This window comes from Genypterus blacodes, unplaced genomic scaffold (assembly GCF_046128005.1).
Source record: "Genypterus blacodes isolate CSIRO-AG114 ecotype Tasmania unplaced genomic scaffold, CSIRO-AGI_Gbla_v1 ptg000133l_1, whole genome shotgun sequence".
Lineage (NCBI taxonomy): Eukaryota > Metazoa > Chordata > Actinopteri > Ophidiiformes > Ophidiidae > Genypterus > Genypterus blacodes.
The window spans coordinates 7,786,936-7,811,768 of NW_027466935.1; the positions used below are offsets into that span (position 1 = coordinate 7,786,936).

At 45.6% G+C, this 24,833-nt stretch overlaps 3 protein-coding genes across 8 annotated transcripts; 2 read left to right on the forward strand and 1 right to left on the reverse strand.

The window, feature by feature from the left end:
* Window positions 1-964: 964 nt before the first annotated feature.
* On the forward strand, window positions 965-10,403 carry LOC143011217 (calsenilin-like). Of its 2 annotated transcripts, XM_076164018.1 has the most exons (10): window positions 965-1,042; window positions 2,437-2,611; window positions 6,331-6,333; window positions 6,820-6,944; window positions 8,349-8,418; window positions 8,526-8,596; window positions 8,686-8,793; window positions 9,344-9,448; window positions 9,769-9,831; window positions 9,954-10,403. In XM_076164018.1, the coding sequence occupies exons 1-10, from the start codon at window positions 1,037-1,039 to the stop codon at window positions 9,999-10,001; spliced, it is 774 nt and encodes a 257-aa protein (XP_076020133.1). In that variant the 5' UTR covers window positions 965-1,036; the 3' UTR covers window positions 10,002-10,403. The 2 variants fall into 2 exon arrangements, with proteins under 2 accessions (XP_076020133.1, XP_076020134.1); XM_076164019.1 differs by lacking the exons at window positions 965-1,042; window positions 2,437-2,611; window positions 6,331-6,333 and adding an exon at window positions 5,214-6,192.
* A 2,042-nt stretch (window positions 10,404-12,445) lies between these two features.
* prnpb (prion protein b) lies at window positions 12,446-16,388 on the reverse strand. Its single transcript, XM_076164017.1, has 2 exons — window positions 16,280-16,388; window positions 12,446-15,815 (listed from the first exon to the last, which is right to left on the reverse strand). The coding sequence occupies exon 2, from the start codon at window positions 15,805-15,807 to the stop codon at window positions 14,356-14,358; it is 1,452 nt and encodes a 483-aa protein (XP_076020132.1). The 5' UTR covers window positions 15,808-15,815; window positions 16,280-16,388; the 3' UTR covers window positions 12,446-14,355.
* A 439-nt stretch (window positions 16,389-16,827) lies between these two features.
* On the forward strand, window positions 16,828-24,398 carry LOC143011021 (protein phosphatase PTC7 homolog). Of its 5 annotated transcripts, none has more exons than XR_012964877.1 (7): window positions 16,828-17,397; window positions 18,793-18,972; window positions 19,876-20,074; window positions 21,404-21,527; window positions 21,615-21,744; window positions 21,902-22,956; window positions 23,049-24,398. XR_012964877.1 is itself a non-coding variant. In XM_076163672.1 (6 exons), exons 1-6 carry the CDS (start codon window positions 17,196-17,198, stop codon window positions 21,958-21,960), a joined length of 894 nt encoding a protein of 297 aa, XP_076019787.1. In that variant the 5' UTR covers window positions 16,828-17,195; the 3' UTR covers window positions 21,961-24,398. The 5 variants fall into 5 exon arrangements, 1 of the variants encoding a protein (XP_076019787.1); XR_012964876.1 differs by having other exon boundaries at window positions 21,902-22,950; XR_012964878.1 differs by having other exon boundaries at window positions 21,902-22,946.
* The last annotated feature ends 435 nt before the right edge of the window (window positions 24,399-24,833 follow it).

Sequence of the window (24,833 nt, forward strand, 5' to 3'; positions counted from 1 at the left end):
TCCACGTGAAGAATTAAGTGGTTAAGCAGTGTGTGTGTGTGTGTGTGTGCGCGTGTGTATGTGTCCCTGTTTTGCCTGAATATGCTACAAGGAGGTCAAAGGTCAACGATGACTTCACTCAATCATCTTACATCATTCTTGGTCAATCTTTTCATGCCGAATAGCTGTTTTGAGTGCAATTCCTCCTCAAAATCTCCATCATCTACCGCGTTCACCCTCAGAAGGATCGGGAGCGAGCGAACAGCCCTTGTCTTCCTCCTCCTCCTTGTATTTGTTTTTAATGAGATTCCCGCTTGTGGTTTTGTCATCGAATGTGAGCTGATGCCACTTGAGCAGATGCAGAGGTTTATTTCTGGCGCAGGAGGAAGAGGAGAAGGAAGAGGAGGAGGAAGCTTCCTGCGCTGGTATTCATCCACCTCTCCAGTAAAGTCTCACTCTGCGCTGGATTAGGATGTCATTTCAATGGGATTACATGTGTCCATAGTGTCTAGAGCTCACAGGCTTGGTGGTGGGATGGGAGAACATCTGGAACATCTGGAACATCTGGGTTCATCCCACAAAGAGCTCAGGTATGATGTCACAGTAGATCAGCTCCATTAGAGGAAAAAGGTGCGTTGTGGTTTCACTGATGGTGTTCCAGATGCTCCGTCCAACACCAAACACCAAACTCTGTGTGTGTGTGTGCGTGTGTGTGCGTGTATGTGTGTGTGTGTGTGGTCTCACACTTCAGTCTCTTTGAAGAGTCACCTGTTGACCTTGTTTCTGTTCAAACTGAACTTTAAAATAGAAAATCTTATGCTGCTGCTCTCTCCTCTCTCTCTCCCCCCTCTCTCTCTTCCCTCTCACTCTCTCTCTACCTCTCTCTATACCCCCCTCTCTCTCCCCCTCTCTCTACGCCCCCCCCCCCCCCCCCCCCCCCCTCTTTCTCTCTCCCTCTCTCTCTCCCCGTGCAGATCACGTGGGAATCTCTCCAGGAGCGCGAGCGGACGCGGTCGCGGCGTTTTTTTCTGTTAATCAGCAACGCAAACTGGACACCATGCAGGTAAAGAGGAAACAAATGTGTCACTAATATGTGTGTGTGTGTGTGTGTGTGTGTGTATTTGTGTGTGCGTGCGTGTGTGTGTCTCATGTCACTTTTGTCCGATTAACTGCCTCTTTATTCATGACTCTGTTCCTCAATAGCGACTTGTTAAGACCACTTTGTTGTTTATCGCTATATTGACGTGATGCATTATGGGTAAACCCATCAATTTACAGTAAGAACTAGCAAAGTTTCTCCCATAATGGTGATATATAATGTAATATTTTTGTCTTTTGTAACTGTATCTTTATGTATCACATGATAAAGACTCAGTGAGCTCACCGTCTCTACTTAATTAGTTAATTACTTATTGCTCCGACATATTAAGACGTAGTTTCGATTTGTTACAGTTTATCGTAATAATGAGATATTACGTAATTCAGACTGATTTGAGATTGTTGTCCTTTTTGAATAGTTTGTTTTTATGGCAGTGGTTTTAATTTCTGTTATAATTACACATACAGCACAATCAGCAATCATGATAATACTGTAAATAAATTGTAGTTTGTGTGTGTGTGTGTGTTATTTCAAAGGTTTCTGCCTTTGCAACAAAAATGAAACCTTTTCTCTCCGTTCCCCCTTTTTGCCATCGTTTCCCATCATCTCCTTTATTTTCTTCTCCAGTTTCACTGATTGGAATCACTGTAACCCAAACAGACAGGAGATCAAACACGGAGCCATAGATACTCTGTACATTCAGCACTTTTGATAGCCGGGGCGCCGACGTCATCTGTCTCATTCTGAAGGTTCCTGTAAACTAATACTGAGGTGGAAATGTCTGTGTTGTTTGTGTTTGGACCTATGGGGAGACCCGGAGTGTGTGTGTCATGCTGTCATGTCATGATCTGACCACCAGGTAGAATTGTACATTTTGATTTTGACCGATAACATGAGGCAGAAAACACAGGCTCACTCTCTTTGTGTGTGTGTGTGTGTGTGTCCAGCTCTTTGTGCAGCTTTTGGATGCTCCTAATGTATCAGCCTTTGAGTTTTACTTGTACTCACACTTCTTCCCTCGCCATGGCAGCCAGCTCTGATCTTTTATTGATGCAGTTTTAAAGAGAACTGTGAATTATTGAGTGACATCTCTCAATGCTCTCTATGCTTTGGCATCCTTTCATACTCAGGTAGAGGACGAAGGGGGCATCCCAGACATTTCCTCTGTAAACTCTTTCCAGTATCTTACACAGTGCCCTTTAAAAAAGTGTTTCAAAGTACAAAAGAAACAATGAGAGGAAACAGGAAAGTAACAAAAGCAAAGTGATTGAATCAAAACCTGAAATCCATAAAACATAGAAATAACCCAGACTGACTCTTCCTCGGATGGATTCATGCCCGTCGTCTCCCCCTTACAGGCTGGCGAGAAGTCTGTGGACGGCGACGTGATGTCCGACACCAACGGGAAGGAGCCGAACCCCGGGAGCCAGACGGACGGGTCCAAGTGGCAGAAACCGCGGATCACACGCAAATCCCTGATGAAGTGCTGCCTGGTCAAGTGGATCATCGCCAGCACCACCCAGCAGGGCCCAGGTACAGAGGCTGGGGAGGGACACACACTGGAAGAAAAGAATGTTTTTATAAGTGACAGTGAGGAATGTGGAACCATAGGGCAGAGCAGAGAGGAGAGGAGGGACGCCGGTGTTGAATCTCCTGTACTACAGAATACATGAATATTAATGCATCTACTCCCGTGTATAGATCTACATTTAAAATTCTGTAGGCATCGCCTCCTTTGCTTCCTGTTTTGCCGTTTGCACTTCAGGCCTCTTTTTTTGCCGGGTGCCACTTCATCTCCAGCTGCTGATCAATCTAAACCACAAACCCTTTTCCTCCTCTCTTCTATCACTGTTTTATCGGAATGATTACATTTGATCCCCTCACGTTCTTAAGATGAAGTGAACAGAGCACCACACACACACACACACACACACACACACACACACACACACCAACACACACACACACACACGTGCCCCCGTTTTCTGGGTTCATCTAAATTATTGACGTTGCCCTTCTGTGCAGGCAGACACAGACTGACTGTTCTTGTGTTCCGACAGGCCCAGACCTTCTTCCCCTCCATGGTATCCGTGTGTTAATCCCTCATTAGAGTAGAATTCACTAACAGCGTCTTTGATTCCCCCCGTTTGTTTAATTAAGCCTTGACGCTCGGCCTTTTTTTACGAGAGACCCGGCGTGATCTTTCCTCCCGCTGCGATGCTCTTAATGTGACTCTGATTTCATCCGCCGCTGGGTCGCATTTGCTGCTGAGCTCAACATTTCTGTCAGCCAGGAGACAGATGGCCTTCTGCCCCCGAGAGAGAGGGAGAGGGAGAGAGAGAGAGAGAGAGAGGGGGAGAAGGTGGTGTAGTAGTGACACAAATGCCACCGGTCAACTGCTGACCTTAACATTGAAATATTCTGATGGGAGAGAAAAAAGATGAATCAATCGATCAAAATGCAACCGGTGAGTCTCAAACCCCTAATTTAGGCTGAAAGACAAATCGTGAAGCAAAATGGTCCTGATCTTTTATTTATAGGGCTTTTAGTGCCTCTGCAGTTCGACTCCATGAGATTTAAAGACGTCTCTCGCTGTTAGAGTCTTCATCCGGGAGGGAGATCTGTTGCTTCCTAAAATGGGAACATTTGTTGCGGTTTTGTCAGAATCCACTCTGATTCTAACCAATTTCAAGATCCTGTTATTATTATTGGCGTGCTTAGGTCGCCCCCTCCTGGTCTGTAGACATTATTGCACCTGATTTTCTCCTGCAGTACCGCCTTTGTCCAACAGGGGGCGGTGACCTGCTCTTTCCAGTGGAATTTACTGTATATTCCAACAGCACTGGATAATATGAATACTGATCATATTTCTTCCATTATGAGACAAAATGTGACATGATTTGTATGTTTCTGCTCAGCTGATGTGGTGAAGAGCATTTATTAGGCGTCCGTGCCTCCAGTTCTCAGGTCAGTGCCTTGCTTAATAGCAAAGGAAGACACATTCATAATACAGATTCATGAAAGTAAAAAGCACATTAAGATCAGGAGATTAAGTTCAAATCAATAAAACGTTTGTTAAGTATCACTATTGGCTCAGTACTTCAAATGTGAACAACTATTAAGAAGGGAGTTTGTGTAAAAACAGCACTACACACTTGAAATTGAGGTCTATGTACACACACACACGGCAACAGGAGGTCATTCTCTTGTTCAGCAATGAGACACGGAAGACTGCAAGCAAGACAAATTTGAGAGAAAGCAAAGTGTTTAATTGTGCGACGACGTCCTGTTTGATTGATAGGCCGAGGCTCTGAGCTGTAATGTTGCTTTGGCTGAAGTCATTAAAGCCTGGCGGTGAGACCAGTGAGTGCTCCGTCTGCATCTCCGCACGCTTAAGCCACCTTACTATCCTCTGTATTTAATAGAAGAACTAGGAAAGATAGGCACTTAAGGTGCATTAAACTGCATAATGTTGCATTATTTTTTATGGCAGATGCGATGCTGTCTTCAGCTCATGCATCTTGTATGTTCACATAGTGGTGGAGTGTGTTTGCAATATAGTTTGCGGTCACACCACGATCTTCGATATCCGGTGCTAGCCTCATATAAGTGAGCTAGATCCATGGTTTTGGTTTTGCAGAGGTTCACTGTTCGTTTGTGGTTTTGAAATCCCTGCTGAAGCTTTTTGGGGCAAGAAAACAAAACTAATCAAAGACACTCAGGTAAGATTCAAAAGTGAAAAAGCCTACAGTATTTTACAGCTTTTTGTCTCCTCTTGCTCGGCCTTAGTGGAGGTATGTGCTCTGGTTTTGGAAAGGTTATTTCAGTGGTTGTCCGGTCCTGACACTAACAGGTCCATCTGGGCTCTCACAAACCCTCCCGGCCACTGAAATGCATCTCTGGCCCGTTCCTCTGCCCCGTTCTCAGACCAATGTTTCACCTCTCAGCAATTGATTTGCCCTCCACCCCCCTTTTCCTACTTAAACTCGGTCCATTATGTTGTGTTGAGTCATCAATTCTGAACTACGCTCGTCTTACTCTCACAACCGTCTTCGCGCAAAATCTCACAACCCAAACCGGTGAAACGCATTAGCGCCGACCGCCGCGGACGTTTTTTGTCCACTAAGATCCGTTTCCTCCTCCGCAAAGACGTGGAGCCGTCGTCTAAGAGCTGCGGCACCACTCTGTTTATTTCAGAGGAAGAAGAAGAACTACCTGCAATGTCATAAAGTTCTATTTTTACATCTGTCTGTCACATCATTTGCTGGCCTGAGTGAGTCTGTCTCGGTAACGCAGCCCTGGAGACGCAGGCAGCGCCACACAGGGCAGGGCCGGCCTCCCTCACTCTAAGTGCTGTTCATATTCCAGCCATCAGCGGATGTGGATCAATGCTTGGTTTACAGCTTTGCATCCTTGAAATGACTGAGCAAATAAAGACGGCTCGGACTGTCAATCAGAGACTATTAGTATAGAGAAAAAAAAGAATTCCCTCACTAAGCGCCTTCACACACACACACACACACACACACACACACACACACACACACACACACACAAAGGAGGAGAGAGTGAGAAAGAGAAACCGAGCTAGAGGAGGTGGAGCCCTGAGGTGATGGAGTTTGTGAGAGATGCTCAAAGTGAGCTGTGCCATGAAATGCCTCCAGCGACCGGCATGCATCGCTCGCCACCCATGGTAGTTTGGGATATTTTGCCGGGATTCAAACTCCACCACCTCGCAGACTCCAACGCTTCTCCAGGACGCACCATGGACTTTGGACCTGATCTCTTATCAAAGAAGGAAGAGGAGGATACTCTGCCGTCCGCCCGCTCCCTCTAATGGGCCTGGGCGCTTGTTCTATGTCAGGGTTTTAAAAGAAGGTAATGCGTGTGTCTGCGTGCGGCCGCTATACGACTCCTGATGCTTCTGCCGGACGGATGCAGGTGACGACGACTGCAGCGGCGGGGAAGTTTGTTGTTTGAAAGTTGCTGTAGGAGGCTTGTCCACATCTTAATGGGCCTGGACGGCATGGAGGTGATTGCCATCGCTGTGGTTATCGGCCTGTTTGTCGTCGTGCTTAAACAGTTTGGCATGTGGGAGCCTCTGTCCCTGGAAGGTAACGGAAACCCACAACTTCCAAACTTCTTTCACATTTAACAAGCAAGTGCAGTGGAAATGCATAATTCAGGGGAATAATCTAACTTTTCTGTGAATCTCCTCTCTCGCTCTCTTGGTTTTTGCTCTTGTGGTAAAGATGGTGAGTACCTCCCCAAACTTTCTCTGGCACTGTTGGACCTCTGGCTGCTGCTCCTCCCTTGATCTTAACATGTTATCCTCTCGTGTACTCATTTCCCTCCTATGTGTCTGCTGCTTCTTCAAACATCAAGCTCCTCTGACTCGTGTTTTCTTCCACTCCACTGTCAAATCTTCCCCTCTGTCTCATCAATACCACATTTTGTTCCACTTCCCTCCACATGTCCCTCTTCTCCTTCTTCTTCTTCTCATTTCCCTTCTTTTGCACCCTTCTCACTCATTCCCTGCTTTTGTTATTAAAGACGGTGAACATTTTCAGTTAAAACCCAATCAAATTCATTTACGGCCTCCCGTCACGTTTGATTTCCCCGTTTTCATCTCTTCTTCCTTCATTTCTTCCCTCCTCACATCCGCACGATTATTCCCTCCCCTATCCCGTCTTTCCCGCCGTCTCTCTTTCCCTCTGTCCCCCCGTGTTTCTCTCTGACAGACGTTTGTGACAGTGACCTCGAGCTCTCCATGGTGCGCCACCAGCCTGAAGGCCTGGACCAGCTCCAGGCCCAGACTCAGTTCACCAGGAAGGAGCTTCAGTCACTTTACAGAGGTTTCAAAAATGTACGAGTTGCTCGTCCGGCTAAACTCTCCGAGCGCTTTTCATTTGAAAGGATAAACAAGCTTCAAAGCGTTTTCAAAAAGATCCTTACACATTATCGAACCGCAAAACAGTTTGGGTTTTTTTCTTTGCCACTATCTTCTGGCTTCGGCTGAGGTCGATCAGTTTGTCTGCACATCAAGACATTAGCCAATCGATTTGAGAATGAAAAGTGGAATCTTAATGTTTGAGCAGGTAATCAAATTCAGCTGCTTAGGTTTGGAAAGAATGAAGATCTATAATCAGCCTGGACAAGACGTTGATACAGGATTTACACGTTTGTTTGTTTGTTTGTTTGTGTGTAGGGTCACTTTGGTGGAAAAGGTGCAGATCCACCAGGGGCAGATTGAGCCTTCAAATAACTTATTTCTTTACATTGCGAGATAGATTCATGGTTTTTTAATAAATCAATTTCATCAATTAAAATCCAGCCTACTTATCCGATCATTGACTATCAGCGTATGCAGTTTGCTGCGGCTCATGCAGAAGGATTCTAGGTATGAAGTCATCAAACAACTTTTGCACTCATTTTTGCAATGGAGTTTCTTCAAAGTAAAACAGCCACGTCTTCCTCCTGAGGCCAGGATATCAGTAGAACAGACAGACAGACAGACAGACAGGCAGGCAGGCAGACAGACAGACAGACAGACAGACAGACTCCAGCCTGTTTCCCCCTCGGTGCTCTGTGAGTTTTTTTTTTTATCTGACTTTCCTTTCCTTGTTTCCTTTTTACTTTGTAATTAATGTAGCATCTCCGCTGCTTTCAGCCACCACAGGATGTGAAACGTTGTTATGGCAGCGTAAACACAATGCTATTACCTCGGCGGCACCACTTTGAAGGGTTGCAGCATTCTGACGACAAATAAAGGGCAAAGGGCCTCGCTTCAGATTTGGACGATGCAGTAAATGAAGTAATTGGACGTAATGCTCCCCCCCCCTCATGGTAAAACCCCTTCACCAAAGCCTGCAGTATTCTGTCCGCTAAGTGCAGCTAGAGCCTGCAGATACACAATTACCAACACACTGCCTCTCCAAGGAAGCAGAAGGTGTGTTTGTCCAGCCCTCAGTCACCACCGAGGGTATTTAAGTTAGAAAGCTGCATAAATCTGCTGAGTAATCGTATCTGCTGACACCTTTTGCCTCTGACTTCTGAGCTTCTACATTGAATTTATGGATTTATGAAGCTGTTTTTGGGGTTTTACACACTTTTTTGAGTTGCACTTCCAAGTTTGACCCCACAGTTACAGAAACTAGCTGGGTGCCTAAATGAAAACATTCTTGGATACAAAACGTCTGTAAATGAAGAGATGTAGCAGCATGAACTGTCAGAAACTGCTACTAAATGTTTAAAATCATTCTTTTAACAGGAATGTCCTAGTGGGCTGGTGGATGAAGAGACCTTTAAGACGATTTACTCACAGTTCTTCCCTCAAGGAGGTACAGTATGTAACACCACAGGCTTTAGATTAGGTTTGACTAGATGACAGTAGCTGAGGTCAGTGCCTAACTTCCCCCCACTCTGCCCGTCCCTTCTTTGTTTTCAGATGCTACCACTTATGCACATTTCTTGTTCAATGCATTTGACATGGACAGAAGCGGCTCAATCCGGTTTGAGGCGAGTAAACCAGAATGCATCAGCAGTAAAGAATGAGCCATATTACCAAGTGTGTGTGTCAGAATTTATGTCGGAATTGCCCTCTGCAGGACTTTGTGTTGGGGCTGTCGGTGCTGCTCAGAGGCTCGGTGACTGAGAAGCTTCGATGGGCGTTCAACCTCTACGACATCAACAAAGACGGATACATCACTAAAGAGGTGCAGGCAGGAAACTGAGCTCATCCACTCTCATTTTGTGAGCGAATCATCAAAACTGTAGACTGACAGTGCAGTTTGTGCCCTCCCCCCCTCTCTCTCACTCTCTCCCTCCCTCCCTCCCACTCTCTCTCCCCCCTTCTGTCTCTCTCTCTCTCACTCTCTCCCTCCGTCCCTCCAACTCTCTCTCCCCCCTCTATCTCTCTCTCTCTCTCTCTCTCTCTCACTCTCTCCCTCCCTCCCTCCCACTCTCTCTCCCCCCCTCTGTCTCCCTCGCTCTCTCTCTCTCTCTCTCTCTCTCTCTCTCTCTCTCTCTCTCTCTCTCCCTCACTCTTTCTCTCTCTTTCCCTCTCCTTCTCTCCCCCCCTCTCCCTCCCTCCCTCCCACTCTCTCTCCCCCTCTATCTCTCTCTCTCTCTCTCTCACTCTCTCCCTCCCTCCCTCCCACTCTCTCTCCCCCCCTCTGTCTCGCTCGCTCTCTCTCTCTCTCTCTCTCTCTCTCTCTCTCTCTCTCTCTGTCTCCCTCTCTCTCTCTCTCTCTCTGTTCCCTGCAGGAAATGTTGGCTATAATGACGTCCATCTATGACATGATGGGCAGGTACACTTCGCCCAGCGTGCGAGATGAGTCTCCCTTTGAGCACGTGGAGAAATTCTTCCAGGTATGTTAACAAACTGAAACAACCAAATCATATGACGTCATACAAAACATGTCAATCTAGTGTCACAAACTAGGCCAAAGATATAATTTTAATTATTGTACAGGAAGGAAAAGCGTCTTTCTGCTCTCTGCTGCTGTTTTGTTCTCCTCTTTCTTAGTATAAAGTCAAATATGTTGATTGCAATTTTGGGTTAAACTTGAAATATTCAAACCCTCCTGGACCGACCGTCATCAGTCATCTCTAACTTCCAAACCATTCATCCCGAGGCCGTCTCTCTCACTCCTAACATCATCACACACACTTCATTTCTCCTCCTGCAGAAGATGGATCGCAACAGAGATGGAGTGGTCACTATTGATGAATTCATAGAAACCTGCCAGAAGGTAATTTATTCAATCATTCATGTATTTCAGACGCAGAAATTGAAAAAGGAAATGAAACAGTAAAGTCTCAGTATTTGTGTTTAAAGCTAAACTGACTCTAATCTATTTTCTGCTCCTAACAGGATGAAAGCATTATGGCCTCTATGCAGCTCTTTGAGAACGTCATCTAGGTCTGTGCAGGGAGGGGGAGAACACACACACACACACACACACACACACACACACACACACACCCATTGCATAGTGCTTCCAGCCTCTTCAAGCGTCTGAGCTAAAATAAAGACTCGGACATGTTTTCTTTGTTTTTTCTGACAGATTGTAATGTTAACTGGCAACTTCTACCAGCTCTATTGTTTCCTTTTTTTGTTCCAGTTAGACTGATCTATGCAGAGCACTGTGCAAAATTCACCCCCTCATCACCTGAAAAAGATTCTGGAAACTTCTTTGCATGATTGTTTTCATTTTGCAGCGGCCATAATAAAGCGATGGTCCATGTGCCTGACACCTGTGTACTGCATGGTCTGCAAACCACATGTAACTGTTGACAATGTTCAAGCAGGTTAGGCATTTGTGTGATGATCATTTGTTACTGTAAATAAAATAAATATTATTCTAAACACTATATAACTTTTTTTGTAAGATGATTTTGAGTAATTTTTTGTGATTTTGACTTCTGATCTTCATATGGGGGGCGCAAAAGAAAAAGTTTGGGAACCACTGATTTAGATCTTTCAGGTTCTTTTGCAGACAGTTCTCTCTGTGTGTTGCATCATCATCAAGGTCAAACACTGCATGAGTTTGAAGTTTCAAGCTGGTCCAAAGTCTTCCAGTTAATCCACGGCACAAAGAACTAATTCAAAGTTCTCTCATTGCCCGGAATTTTCCAAAACCCTCTGGACACCACTGTCTCATCATGGAACAATGGTCTCTGTTGTTCTACTTCAGACTTTACAGTTCTTCAGCTACATTCCTTTCTTTCTCTACTCCTTTCATTAATGACAGCCTGCTTGTTTGTGTCCATCTGTTTTTAATTGCATTGAAAGCATTCAGTGATAATCTCCATTTCAATCTCCATTAATCTCCACACTCTTTTACTGGTAAAGTTCCTATTCCAGCAAACGGCTTTAATTACATGAAGCGGCGACAAAACGCAACAAATGCAATTTTGATTGAGATTTGTAATTGGATCAAAGGAAAATGTGACCTGTGTGACCCTTGGGTGAAAAACTGTGTCCCATCTAGATGAGAAAAGTCCCCATCAGCAAAGATCATTCAGCTTGTATTGTATTATTGATCGGTAACCAATAGCAAAGCTGGATTTGTTTTGGGGAGGAGCTGTGCCAACCTGTTCACCGGACGCTGGGATGGAAATGATGCAGAAAAACAAACAGGAATGCTGCACAGTGAGTGATGTGGATGGAACAGGACGGCCGCTCCAACACAGGCTGGAAGGTAAGAAGGAAATATCTCATGACTGATTTATTGAGTTATATTTATTTATTTAGTAATTTCTATTAAAATTATTTTAATTATCTTGGTGTATTACTGTGTGTTTGGTGTCTTTCCCCTTTAGATATAATGGCCAGCACTAAATTAAAAGTGTTTTCTGATGTAATTGTACATTGTTCCCTGTTCACCAGCCTCTATAATAGAAAGATAGAGCAAATAAAGGAGCCAACAAAGAGCAGCTTCATTATAAAAGGCAGTGAGATGCATAACACAATAAAGCCCATCTCGTCCTAGAGTTGACAAAGCATGTGGATGGTTCTAGGTGTGTTTTGTGGACAGTTCTGGATGTGTGTTGTGTTGCTGTAGTGAGCATGTGACTGCTAGTGTGCAGTGTGCAAAATCAAACACACACTGCTCACTAGCTCATGTATCCATGTTATTAGCTTTGATTGTTTACATCATGAACATTCAACCTTGGCGTGCTTCTTATTGAACTCATTTGTGTTGTTTTTGCTTTTGCAGGAACAGATCTCCCGTAATGAAGAAGCTTCTCACCCTCTGGATCTGCCTGTTGCTAATGGCAACGCTGTGTCCAGGAGCACAGTATGCATACAGTAAGCTCTTCAAAGGACGGGGAAAAGACAAAGACAAAAGCAAAGGCGACGGAGACAAAGCTGACTCGTCCCACGGTCGCGGGTTGTCCAAGCAGGGCCTGAAGTTGGTGGGAGCTGCAGCCGCCCTGGGAGGCACCGGCGCCGGGTACGGCCTGGGCCTCTTCGGCAAGCCAAAGCACGGCTCTCCTCATCGCTACGGCAAGAAGGCGTCCTCGTCTGAGAAAGAGCCGCCGCATTACTATCAAGATGGCCAAAGATTTCACAACCAGCCTCCGCGTAAAGCTTACAGTGCTGCTGCCTCTGCTGACACCAGTTACATCGTCTACACGCTTGGATCTTTGATGTCTTTCATTATGACAGCTTGGATAGGAGGCGGTTAGAGTAACTTTGATCACTGACAAAAGCAGGGTTTTACATCGGCTGTGTTTATAAAAAGGCTGATCAACTGGAATTTCCAATAAAAGCTCCTTTGAATGAGTTCATCATGCAGTCCTGAATGAGCTTGACTGAGATTATAACGTCTGCACAAACATGAAGGAGATGTCAAACACTAACATTGAAATGTTTTATTTAACAACTAAATATGCAGGACAAACATGTACATCATGAGCCCGATGACAAGAGTCACAGAATATCGAATCTTAAAGGGGAGATAAGTGCACTTTACAGATATTCTACAGCCTGGATGGCACTGTTATCAAAATCTGATTCAAAACATTAACTAATCACATTTTGGCACAATCAATAAAAAAACAGCAACCACGCCATGTGTCACGTCCAACTGCGAACCGCGTGAAAACTCATTGACTGTGAGGTCCAAAGAATAGAAATAACAGCAGGAACAATAAATCTACCTGTGAGTCATGATGTATATCTGAAATAAAGGAGTGTAACTTAAAAGATATACAGTTAGTATTTGTAGTACTTGTTACAGTTTCATTTGACATTTCAAGTTCTCTTTAGAACAATTTGCAATTTTGCTGACAATAAACGTCTGCAATTTCCATATCCAAACGTTGTGACACATTACACTGAGAAATGACAACAAATCAATAACAATGAAAATCAATCAAACCATCCTAACACTCATGAAGCTCACTGTCACTGACTAAAGCCCACGAGGAGTGAAAATGACACTAATTCACTCAGAACCAAAAGGAGAAGAAGGAAACAGATTGCCACGTAGACAGAAACCACATCAGAGTAGCACAGAAGCTTATATAAGAGCAACATCCAATGTATGGTTGTGGTTCAGTACGATGGACCGGTGGAAATAGTTGTGTAATCGTTAGAGGAGGACTGGTGAGGGGCTCGAGCCCGAAGAGGAAGTGTAGACAGAATATATATGTGTGTATTGTATGTGTACTGTTAGAGAGTAAAGAGAGGGAAACCGAGGCATGGAAAAGTAACTGAGACTGCAGTTTAAGTGATGTCACCCAATAGTGGTACGAGTATAAGTCATGCACATGCTGTTATAGTTTATAATCTGCCACCGCAATATACAGATTTAGGAAGCAAAAACATTTTGAAAGAACAGAGACATCACTTAAGCACGACGGCGTCAAAGGACCATGGCTGTTTGGCATTCCCTGGCGTGGTTCAACCCTCATTTGATGGGAAGTAGAAATCTGTCTTGACTGTAATGTGTGCAGCTTTCACTGATCTGTTTGTAATGCTGCTCAGATAGAAAGCATCAGGCGCTTTCATCAACAAATGCATCTTTTGTACTCCAAAGCTGCCGGCAGACTAGAAGCAAACCCCACACTAATGGCGTCATCTGCAGTGCATCAACAGACACGTGTTGACTGATGCTTCCTGTCAGTCGAGGCTGCTATCACGCAATCCGACATTTTGTAAAGCAGCTAATAATGATGTCTGAGTACCTGAGGAGCAGCTATAGTTTTTTTTTGGGAGGGGTGGGAGATTCCGGTAATACAAGTGTGCTAAGTGTGAGAAATGAATCCATTAAAACTTTAAGAGATGGAAATTGAGTTCTAAATCTACGACCCAGCGTTTCCCGGTTATGGCTCAGTGATCGGTAATCGTAGGCCATAAATGAATTGTAACCGTAAGTGATGAGTGATAGTATAAGTGAGTGTGTCCTTGTAAAGAAGGACACTCGCCTGTTGTTAAGCAGATTTCTGTAGACGCATGTAAATCTCTTAATGTTAGTTTTATATTATTTTACAAAGAGAACTATACTGTCATAATACACCACTATGCATTTGGTTTCTACATATTCAATGCTGAATCTTACCTGTTATGAACATCTCTGTGTTAGTGCAAGGAAGAACATTTGTGTGGCTTTTACAACACAAACAGCTGTAGGGTTCCCACCCTAACCCTAAATACGATGCGAGGACCATATCGGCCATGCAAAACATTCAGAATGCGTAGAATGAGTGCAAAGTAACAAACTAACATAGGAACCCAATGTGGTTACAGGGGAGCCATAATGTTCTCACTGGAGCAGGAACATGCCGCTCAGCAGAACGAAGAGGGAGGTGAAGAGCTGCGTCGGCCCGTCGCTCAGGCGGCCTCCGTGACTGCCCGGGACTTGCTGCTGCTGCTTCTCGGCTGTTCTTTTCTGCAGGAAGCCCTCAGAGTAATTCATGTAGAGCTCAACACAGCGCCGAGACTTCACTTGCTTGATTAGGGCAGGATATCCGATCTCCTCGATGCTGACGGTGTCGTCACGTTCCTGCTCCGCACCGCTCTGGATGGTGGTAGGAGCCGGAGTGACTGTTTTCGAAGAGCTGCTTCCCTGATCTTTGGCAGGCTCGGTCTTATTCATGCAGTTGTCCATGAATTGGTCGTAGGTTTGTGCCCGTGGGGGAGGCTTGTAGACGTAATCGCGGCCGTAGTCTTTCTCATCTGTAGACTGGGTCCCATACCGACGGTACATGTAGTTGTTATAATACTGCTCTTCTTCAGGGTTGCGGAAACCGAAGTGTGGTCGAGGGAATCGTCCCAGTCCATATCCTACAGCCATACCGGCCACAGCCCCAACTCCTGCGGCCATGAGGGCTTTTTTGGCAAAGCCTTGAGACTTAACAGAGGGGTGGTGTCCCATATTCTGCACAGAACGAGAGAAAGGAGACCCGGCCATCCCTTGGCCACCATAACCTCCTCCACCATAGCGGGGACTGAGGATTGCATTGTTTGGGTTCCAGTTGGGTTGACCTCCCATCCCTCCACCTGGGTAACCCCCTGGCTGTCCACCCCAGCCCTGGCCAGTATTTCCCCCTCTGACTGGATATCCACCTGGATACTGGTTAGGGTAACCCCCTCCTTGTGGGTAGCCTCCAGCACCTGGGTACTGATTTGGGTAATTCCCTCTGCCTGGGTTTTGGTTAGGATAGCCGCCCACAGGTGGGTAGCCTCCACCAGCTGGGTTCTGATTTGGGTAATTCCCTCTGCCTGGGTTTTGGTTAGGATAGCCACCCGCAGGTGGGTAGCCTCCTGCTGGGTTTTGGTTAGGATAGCCTCCAGCCGGGTTCTGATTTGGGTAATTTCCTCTGCCTGGGTTTTGGTTAGGATAGCCGCCCGCAGCTGGATAGCCTCCTGCTGGGTTCTGGTTAGGGTAGCCACCGGGATTGGCTCTGTCAGGATACTGGTTAGGGTATCCACCAGCCCCACCTGCTGGGTTCCGGTTGGTGTTTCCACCTTGATTTGTGCCACCTCTTCCTGGGTGAGGGTAACTTCCACCAGCAGGATACGGATTGGGGTTTCTATTGGGCGTCTGTGGCTGCCTGGGGTAGGTTCCCGTGTTGGTTGTTTTGGATTGTGTCTTACTTGTTCCGGAGGTCGATGTGCTTGATGTGCCCCCCTTTTTTTTAGTCCATGCTGATTCAGTGCTCAGAAGAAACGTAATAAGAAGGGTCAGCAGAGCCACGTCATACAGCCTCCCCATGTTGGCTCCTGAAAAAGGGTTAGGATCATAAAAACAATCAAGTGGAATAACAAGTTTGTTCCCTCTCCTTATTACACAATCTTCTAGGTATCATAACAGAATCCTTACACAATGGCACATAGGTGTGTCAGTTTTCAAACGTATAATTAAAAAACTGTGTTGCTTCCATTCCATACAGTTTCATACACACTCACTCATCAATTTCAGTTGATCTATAAAAGAAAGGAATAACAACATTGACATATCAAATCCAAATCCAGCATCATGGAATGTGTTATTTTCGATTTTCGGGAGTAAACCATTGAAGCCATTATTATTATCATCATGCCAGCCCACGGAACTGAAACCGTTATAGCCGCGTTATAACCGACAAGTGCGGTGCTTCTTCTCTCGTCGGGCCTAACTACAAATAATTAAATATATATCACAGACGTCGATGATCATCATTGCGCAGACTCTTATTAAATCTTACCGTGAACTGAGATTTATCTGTTTATCCTTCGATGCTGCTTTTTTTTTTAGGCTTCACCCGCTACGATCCGCTCGGCTCTGTGATGTTTTGGGGTCTGGCTCAGGGTGGGTTCGTCGAGATGGCGGGCGTTCGTTTTATTACACAATAAGTGCCGGATAAGCTGCAGCGCCCTGCCAGGCAGCGATCACAATAATCACAAAACAGTCACAAACGCCGGCAATACGTTTCGAAAACAAATCTCCAAATATAGATTATGATACAATTTAAGCAGTTTATTATGATTTATAACAAGACATTTACAGCTAGGTGCAATGTTAAAAGAAAATAACTTAAAATGGATTCGTGTCAATTTTCATTCAATTCAATTTCATTTATATATGTATTTTAATTTATTAATCTTCCGTTGAACCTGATTTCCTTGCGTGCATTTTTCTTTCTTTCGTTCGTTTGTTTGCTAATTTAGTCATGTAAGCCCCACCTAACATTGACTCATCCTGGTGTCTCCCGTACTGCCTCGTAAAATAAACCGAGCGCACCCAAGCGGCTAGTGTGCGCAGTTTGGTCCGTGACGTCGGGTTTGTAAAAACGTGAACGACCCGTATGTTTGTACCCGGTTGGTTCACAGAGTGGAAACATGTCGAGAAACAGAAACCCGAGTGGAGGAGCGCAAGGAACATAAACAGCCGCGGAAGCAGAAGAGACGGACGAGTCGTGACGGACGAAGTTCAGAACCAGCAGCGCGGTGAATTGAGCTAGCGTGTGGTATCGAGCCTCTCGGGGTCGGATGGACGGATAAAGACACAGCCGGGGCTTGATTCGGAGAAGAAGCCGAGCAGGGAGGCAGGCAGACAGGCAGGCAGGCAGGCGGGCGGGCGGCGTGCAGACTCAGAACACACGGGTCTCTGCCTGCTGGGGGATGTTATCCGTACTGTCTTATGGCAGACTGGTAGCCCGGGCGGTCCTAGGCGGAATCTCTCAGGCGGACGGTCGGGACTACAGCCTGGTCTCCGCCAGTTATGGCTTCGGCAAAGACTTTCGAAAGGGGATCCTGAAGAAAGGGATGTGCTACGGGGACGACGCCTGCTTCATAGCGCGACATAAGGGGGCCGATGTCTTAGGTAAGGTGCACGGCATTCCACACACTGCCCCCCGGTCTCATGTGCGTGTAACCCCGCGGGTGACCTTCAGTGAGCCTGCACGTGTACCGACCCCTCGGATGAAAACACAACAGCCCCCCCTCCACAAATGGACGCAGACATTTAATAACTTTCTTACTGCGGTTCGCCATGACACCAACCAAATATTGAGCAGTGTATCAGTTTGCATATCTGCCTGTTATTGTATCTTTTTATATGAAAAATGTAAATATAAACAGTCTCCATAAGGTGAAATGCCTAATGACCTTTCACCTAGAAGACTGCCGACCGAGGAAACTACGACTGTGAACGCAATATTGGCAATAATAACTCCAGAGGTCAGAGGTCATGTGTTTCAGGTGGTCTTTGCTGATAATCCCGTCTCCACTTCATGTCAGACTTAACTGTACAATGTCTTATAAAGGTCAGAATGGTTGAACATGGAGGCAGCCATATTGCTAACAGCGTTAGCAGCCTACTGGCTAGCTGAGTATGATTGCTTTGTCCTCAGCAGCCGGCAGACAGGAGGGTAAACACGGGGAAATGCACGCAAATCCACGTGGATTGGTCCTTATTCCCACGCCGTGTTTGACAGACGCTGTATATACGCGCTGTGCGAAGTGTTGAGGCTGATGATGCGGAGTAAAAATAAACCAAACTGCCCTCACGTGTCCCACACTAATGTTACACATGTCTGTCGGGCAGACGAGGCTACAGGAAGGGAACTCTGCTGGTGATCGAAGACTTTATCGGTTAATCGATTTGACTCGGGTTGCACGTTGTAGCTGTTGATATTTAGATTTACAGAATTTCGCTGTAAATGTCACGATATGATTTATTTTTTAGATAAAAGTATAAAACTGCAACACCAGTTTGTCAATTTGATCACGGAGAACATATTCATAAATTTAGTTGGCAGAAAGGATTGAAACTTCCATCTGTGACAGAGGAAGGCGGCACCATTACTCCACTCACATGCAAAACAGACACTCAGCCATTTGTATCAGGTGCTTTTCATTTAATTTACATTTTTTTATTTGCATTTCCAAATGATAGTAGTGGGAGGCATGAATGGAAGCACTTGAACACATCACAGTTGTTGACAACATCATGAAATGACCTCATTAAAGGTAACACCCGTGAACCCTTATTTTGATACCATGAATGATGACACAATTGGTGATGACATCATGATACAATTGTTAATGACCTCATTAACAGAGACACCTGTGCACCCACATATTGACACCATGAAAGATGCCACAAATGTTGACAACTTTATGAATGGAGCCCACCCACAATGACATCATTCATGGTCACAGTTGGTAATGACATCACCAGAATTAGATCTGTTTCTTCTTCCCAATGTTCTCCCAGGTGTTGCGGACGGCGTCGGCGGCTGGCGAGACTACGGCGTTGACCCGTCTCAGTTCTCTGCCACCCTCATGAGGTCGTGTGAGCGGCTGGTGAAGGAAGGACGCTTCACCCCGAGTAACCCAGTGGGTATTCTGACCTCCGGATACTACGAGCTCCTACAGAACAAAGTCCCCCTGCTGGGTGAGCACACGCGCACACACACACACACGCCGACATAATGCATGATGGTACACAGACACACAGACGAGGCACGGATGGTGTGAGTCATGCTTCCTATGCTCTGTGAAATGAATAACATGTCTGCAGTGTGAGTCAGAGACTGTGGGCCGTGGCTTCTTATAGAGATGTATACAGTTCATACTTAAACATCACGTACAGAAAACTGCATGAATTGCACTGAGGGATATTTTTCTTCCGTGTATTTGAGCGTAAAGCCTCACAAATGACAGCGTCTTGTTCACTGTCCTATCTTTGGCTGGAGCTTGTCGGGCAGAATAGACCTGCATCCTCCTGAGTGATGTAATACTGCATCTATGAGGTAACCGGCTCCTCACTTAACTGGATCAGGATGTATTTCATTACACCGCCGCGTTAAATGCGGAACTAAACAACGTCACAAGGCGAAAAACTATTTTCCTTTTGCACATACTTGATAGTCCTTCTCCTGCCAAAGCTCCAAAAGGTCACACGTATCCATCTGTAACTGACACTGGCCGAGGTCTAAAAAGACTGAGCTTCATAATGCCGAATGTGTGACTGGTGAAGGTCACATTTCTCCTTAGACTTGGTATTCCTGACCTATAGCCAGTGCGGAGCAGGGAATCTGACGAGGCGTTTCCACGTCTGCTCAAGGTTACTGGGGCTGCTGGGTGCTGTCAGGGCGAATGCTTCACTAACTAGGCAAGTAAGCAAACGGACCTTGAACACCCAAAGGTGGCAGCGATCTGGTTCAGCAACATTTTGTCTTTGCAGTGAGTGAAGGGAGTGACGCATGTAGACGTGACTTCCTCCTTTTCTGCCTGGCCAAACAGGAAAGAAACCCCTTTAATCACCAATAACCTCTTCTCGCCCTCTTGTTTCCAGGGAGCAGCACTGCCTGTATCGTGGTGCTGGATGGGCGGAGTCACCGGCTGCACACCTGTAACCTGGGTGACTCGGGCTTCCTGGTGGTGCGGGGGGGGGAGGTGGTACACCGCTCAGACGAGCAGCAGCACTATTTCAACACGCCCTTCCAGCTGTCCATAGCTCCGCCCGGGGCTGAGGGAGTGGTGCTTAGCGACAGGTCTGTTTTTAATTTTTAATAAAATATGAATGAATGTGTGGTTGTGTGGCATTTTTCCACTCCTAGTGAGTCACAGCAGAGTCACAGCAGAGCTACAGACTTCACACTGCACTGGTTCATATTGGGTAAATGCTAAATACATCATCATGGCCCTTAAACTGGAGTCTTGGGTTGGATCGTCATCATCCTCTCAAGCCGACGCCTCAAAGAATGAAAATTAACAAACACTGTCGTAAAAATGTCAAACCTTGTTTTGGCCACAGACTCAAGTGTGTGTGCAGGTATATACAGACCAAACACTCTCCCACTACGTGAGGGAGTGTTTGGTCTTTTGTATAATAGTTGGATTGACGTGGTTTCTTGTAAATGTCCATATTCTCTTAACGTCTCCTGGTTCATAGCAGAATGGGTGTGTGAATGTTGTGTTTGGTAGGCAGTAATGTGACTCTGCAGCCTCGTCCTTGTGGCTCCAGGCCACCCCGTGTAGGCTTTTACAACCCTGCAACACATGCGAGCGCACGGCCCGACTGCTGGCAGCTTTGTAGTGCCGAACTAGACATGTGATGGTGTGCGGGGCCACGGGCACACACACACGCACACACACACCCACACGTGCGAGCCCACAGGACAAACACAGAGAGAATGTGACACTTTGTTCTTCCTGCCTTTCTCACAGGCTCAGAGTATTTTTGCAGAGGACGGATTATGTTTGTCTCTTTTGGAGGATTATTGTCCCGTTCTAAAGGCAGAGAATAAACCTGTGTCGATTAAAAAAAAAAAAAAAGGGAGAAATCATTTGATGTGTGTGATGAGCAGAGTTGTCTGTGCTTATTGCAGAACAAGTAAATGATTTTTCAAGCCTCACTCTATTACAGCAGGCTGTTTAAGAAGGGATAAACTGTCTGCTGCTGCCTCTGATCTAATCCATGTGGGCCTGGGTCAGCCATGAGGCCGGAGGTCAGTGAATTCCGTGTTCCGATGGTTTAAGCTGGTAGAAGTGCTTTTTCTAATATCAGAAGAACCGAGCAGACGTTCTGGCTCGGTAGATCCTAACTGCAAAAACCTGCTAGACCGTACAAGAGCATAAGGTTTGAGGCTCCCAGGAAATGAACCTGACTCTTGGGGATGGAGCCAGCGGGCACCATGGGCCTCTGGCCACTCTGGCACGCAAGGGAACCTTTTCCGAGTCAGCTGTCAGGCCCCCCGACGCTTTGGCTGAGTGACTTTTTGACCTGCCCCAGTTCCGTCCTGGAGCCCGGCTGATGCATGCTCCTGTTTCATCTAGTGACTGACCTCTCCCCCCCTCCCTTTCCTTTCCTTTCCTTTCAGTCCCGAAGCAGCTGATAGCTCCTCTTTTGACGTGCAGCTGGGTGACATCATCCTGACCGCCACCGACGGCCTCTTCGACAACATGCCAGACTACATGATCCTGCACGAGCTGCAGAAACTCAAGGTGTCACTACGATATCCAGCTGTACGTCACGCAAAGGCAGCAGTGGAAGAATCGCACAGTAACACTTTGCGTCCTTGCTCATTTCAGACCACCAACTACGACAGCATCTTGCAGACGGCACAGAGTATCGCAAAGCAAGCTCACGACCTCGCCTACGACCCGAACTACATGTCTCCTTTTGCACAGTTTGCCTGTGACAATGGCCTGAATGTAAGAGGTGAGTGTGTCGCACAGCGTCCAGGTTCTGCCGAGAAGGGAATCGTTTTCATTCGGTTGTCTATGCTGGACGTGGAAGATGATGATGAGGATGATAAACATTTAGGGATCCATCACAAACAAATGTTAATCACCTTCTCTTTGGTCTCGTTTTGCAGGAGGGAAGCCTGATGACATCACTGTGCTGCTGTCCATCGTGGCCGAATACACAGACTAAACATGCGTGCGAGTGTGTGGGTGTGTGTGTGTCCTTATGTACCTTTACCACCTGAGTCTTCCACCTGCAGCCCCTCCCAAATGCACTATTGTCGGTCGTGGGCTGACAGGGGGGTCCCACCTGCTGCGGCACACACTCCTCGCTGCGGAACTGAAGTCCACGCTTGTACATTGTTTTCTTCCTCCCGTTTGCGTTTCGGCGCTTGAACACTCGAGGGGGAAAGCGGGCAGCTAGGGCATTTTTTTTTTTTTTTCCTTTTCATCTTGATCATCAAGCGGGAGCACGGTGGGAAGAGGCCACGCTTTTGCTTTTAGGTCTTCATTGTTTGATTGACCTGAATAACGTTGATCAGCCCTCGGTTATAGGAGGCGACACTGTAAGAGGAGAAAGCCATGGTGGTGATGAGAGTTGCCGATTGAACCTCGCCGTCCGTCTGTTGTTGTTACCATTCTCGTCGTCAATCCGTTCGGTGTCTGTGAGTTGAGGTTTGGCAGCGTTTTAAAAGAGCAGGTGATGTTGCAGAAGGAAATGCAAAGTGTTGTTTCAGCATCTTGGTCCTGGGAAAGTGCGTCGACGCGAAAATATGTAACGCCATAAAGAGAATCCATACCATAAATCATAGCTGGTGAAGTCGTCGGGGCGGTCGGCTGAGGAATGTCTCACAGACGCGTCCTCGTAAATTGTAAATATTTGTTGTGCGTTTTGTTAAGGTTGTGTAATGGCCTCTGTTGCGTCTTATTCGCTTTGGTTGTGAAAGCAAAGACACTGTTGTGAAAGATGTACACATGCGTTCATCCATATATTTTCTTGTATAGGATTTTAATCTTTGACGTGAGCTTTATCAATCCCACACTTCCAGTTGCTGCAAAGAACAAGACGATGTTTGGTGAGATTGATGTCGATGTTGTCGTCGAGTGGTGCACAGCAGGTCCTGAAGGGTGTGAGCGCGTGTGTGTGTGTGTGTGTGTGTGTGTGTGTGTGTGTGTGTGTGTGTGTGTGTGTGTGTGTGTGTGTGTGTGTGTGTGTGTGTGTGTGTGTGTGTGTGTGTGTGTGTGTGTGTGTGTGTGTGTGTGTGTGTGTGTGTGTAGTACATGTGAGAAGCTTTTATTTGAATGTGTGCTGTATTTAATGTTAATATATGTTATTTAGCAAAGCTAAAGGCAGCATCTGGGAATGCTCACAACTGCAATGATAGGTCAGGCATAAATTCTAAGAAAAAGATGTATTTTTTTAACTTTGTTATTAGTTTTCAGAGTTTGAAGTTTGTCTCTCGACATTTATGAATTTATTTTTGGTGAACAACAACAAACAGATTTGTCTATCTTAACGTGTGTGTGTGTGTGTGTGTGTGAGTGTGTGTGTGTTCTCTCAACCCTTATTTCCATTTGTTTGCTGCTTCTCTTTTGTAATTCAAATGTCTGTAACTTGACCTGATTTCTATCAACACGGTCGCCATGATTGTAACAAGTGCAAGCGATTTCAACAAATCTGACACTGCTAAAACAGTGATGATACTGTAGATTGTCCTTATTGTGAAACAGCGCCCCTAATGGTTTGGACAGTGTTATTACAGTTTACAGCATGCGCACCAAAGACATGCTTTCTTTGCGTATTTCGTTCATCATACAGCAATACTGTAAAATCCCTGTGCGCAGAGCCGTGGTTGTGTTGGAAATATTAAAGTAGACACAAGTTGTTTCTATGTCTGTGGAATGAAGGTTGAATTATATTCTTGGTTCTTGGAGGCTGCATGGAAAAACCAAAGACAGAAAGCCATATGATTGGGGCTCTTGTTGTGTATGCCCTGCTGTAAAGGTAAACGTTGTGTTGGTGGAGACCAATATTGTCACTGTGTCATTCATCAAAAAATAATTATCACTGCATCGACGCACAATAGCATCGCTTTTTATTTTATTTTTTTTTTTTTAGAGTCTTTAATATGGCACCACTGATTTCACACAGTTGTTGTCTCGTCGTGTCTTGAGAAAGAGTGGTTTGTGTCCACGTGTTTGTGCTTCAAAGGTAGGCTTGTGTTTGACCCATGTTACCCATATGCAGAAGCAGGAGTGCTGAGATAACGTCATGGTGCTCGCAATTTACAGTGTGGAAGTGAGCACAGTTTTGGCCTTAACCCATAGCTAGACCTGTACTCCAGAGGCCTTTCCTGGCATTAGAAGCTTGTCTCGTCTTAGCTGTTTAGCCTGTGTGTTAAATGTAAAAGTCCCCCCACCCCACCCTATTTTTCTTGCCTGTAAAGCAGTTTTCAAAGGTGCTTCTGCAGTTAGTACGGTGTGATTGTCCTCTCTTAAGCAAGCAATGTGTGTGTGTGTACGAGTGATACACCTATGTCTACAGTGTAACAATGCAGGTCTAATTTATGTAAATATGTTTTAAAATATGTACAATATTTAAATAAAGAATCTAGTATTTGTACAAATCGCTTTATGAGTGTTTCATGTTGCAACTTCAGTCTCACTTTAGAAACTGACACAAACTGAGACAGGAGCAGACTGAAACACAATAACACAATCCAAGACCTCTCACCAAACACAAATATTTTGCTTGATTAGATTTTGTTTACGATGGCTTCCAGAGGAACTTTGACAGTGCATCAGTCTCCACATGTTACCATGGCAAACGGATTGAACACTGAAACTCTCTAAAGTCTCAAGTGTTCTCTACACATGGAACATCAATAACATTAACGAAACAGAAATTAAATGGAGGCCATTAGGTGTATCGAACGAGTGCAAAGAATGATGAAGTTCTACCTTCCCCTGCAGAATTCTCAATACCATAAAAATTTAAAAGTTTCAGCTTAAAATCACCGTAGTGCCTCACCTACAACACGTCAAGTCAGACAGTTGAAAGTA

Excerpts from the sequence above, each read along its gene's own strand:
- LOC143011217 (XM_076164018.1), top strand. Across the intron at positions 6,945-8,348 it reads TTTACAGAGGTTTCAAAAAT|GAATGTCCTAGTGGGCTGGT; the intron begins GTACGAGTTGCT and ends TTCTTTTAACAG. Across the intron at positions 8,794-9,343 it reads ACGGATACATCACTAAAGAG|GAAATGTTGGCTATAATGAC; the intron begins GTGCAGGCAGGA and ends TGTTCCCTGCAG.
- prnpb (XM_076164017.1), bottom strand. The coding sequence starts at position 15,807 with ATGGGGAGGCTGTATGACGTGGCTCTGCTGACCCTTCTTATTACGTTT.
- LOC143011021 (XM_076163672.1), top strand. The coding sequence starts at position 17,196 with ATGTTATCCGTACTGTCTTATGGCAGACTGGTAGCCCGGGCGGTCCTA. Across the intron at positions 20,075-21,403 it reads GGAGTGGTGCTTAGCGACAG|TCCCGAAGCAGCTGATAGCT; the intron begins GTCTGTTTTTAA and ends CTTTCCTTTCAG. Across the intron at positions 21,528-21,614 it reads ACGAGCTGCAGAAACTCAAG|ACCACCAACTACGACAGCAT; the intron begins GTGTCACTACGA and ends TGCTCATTTCAG.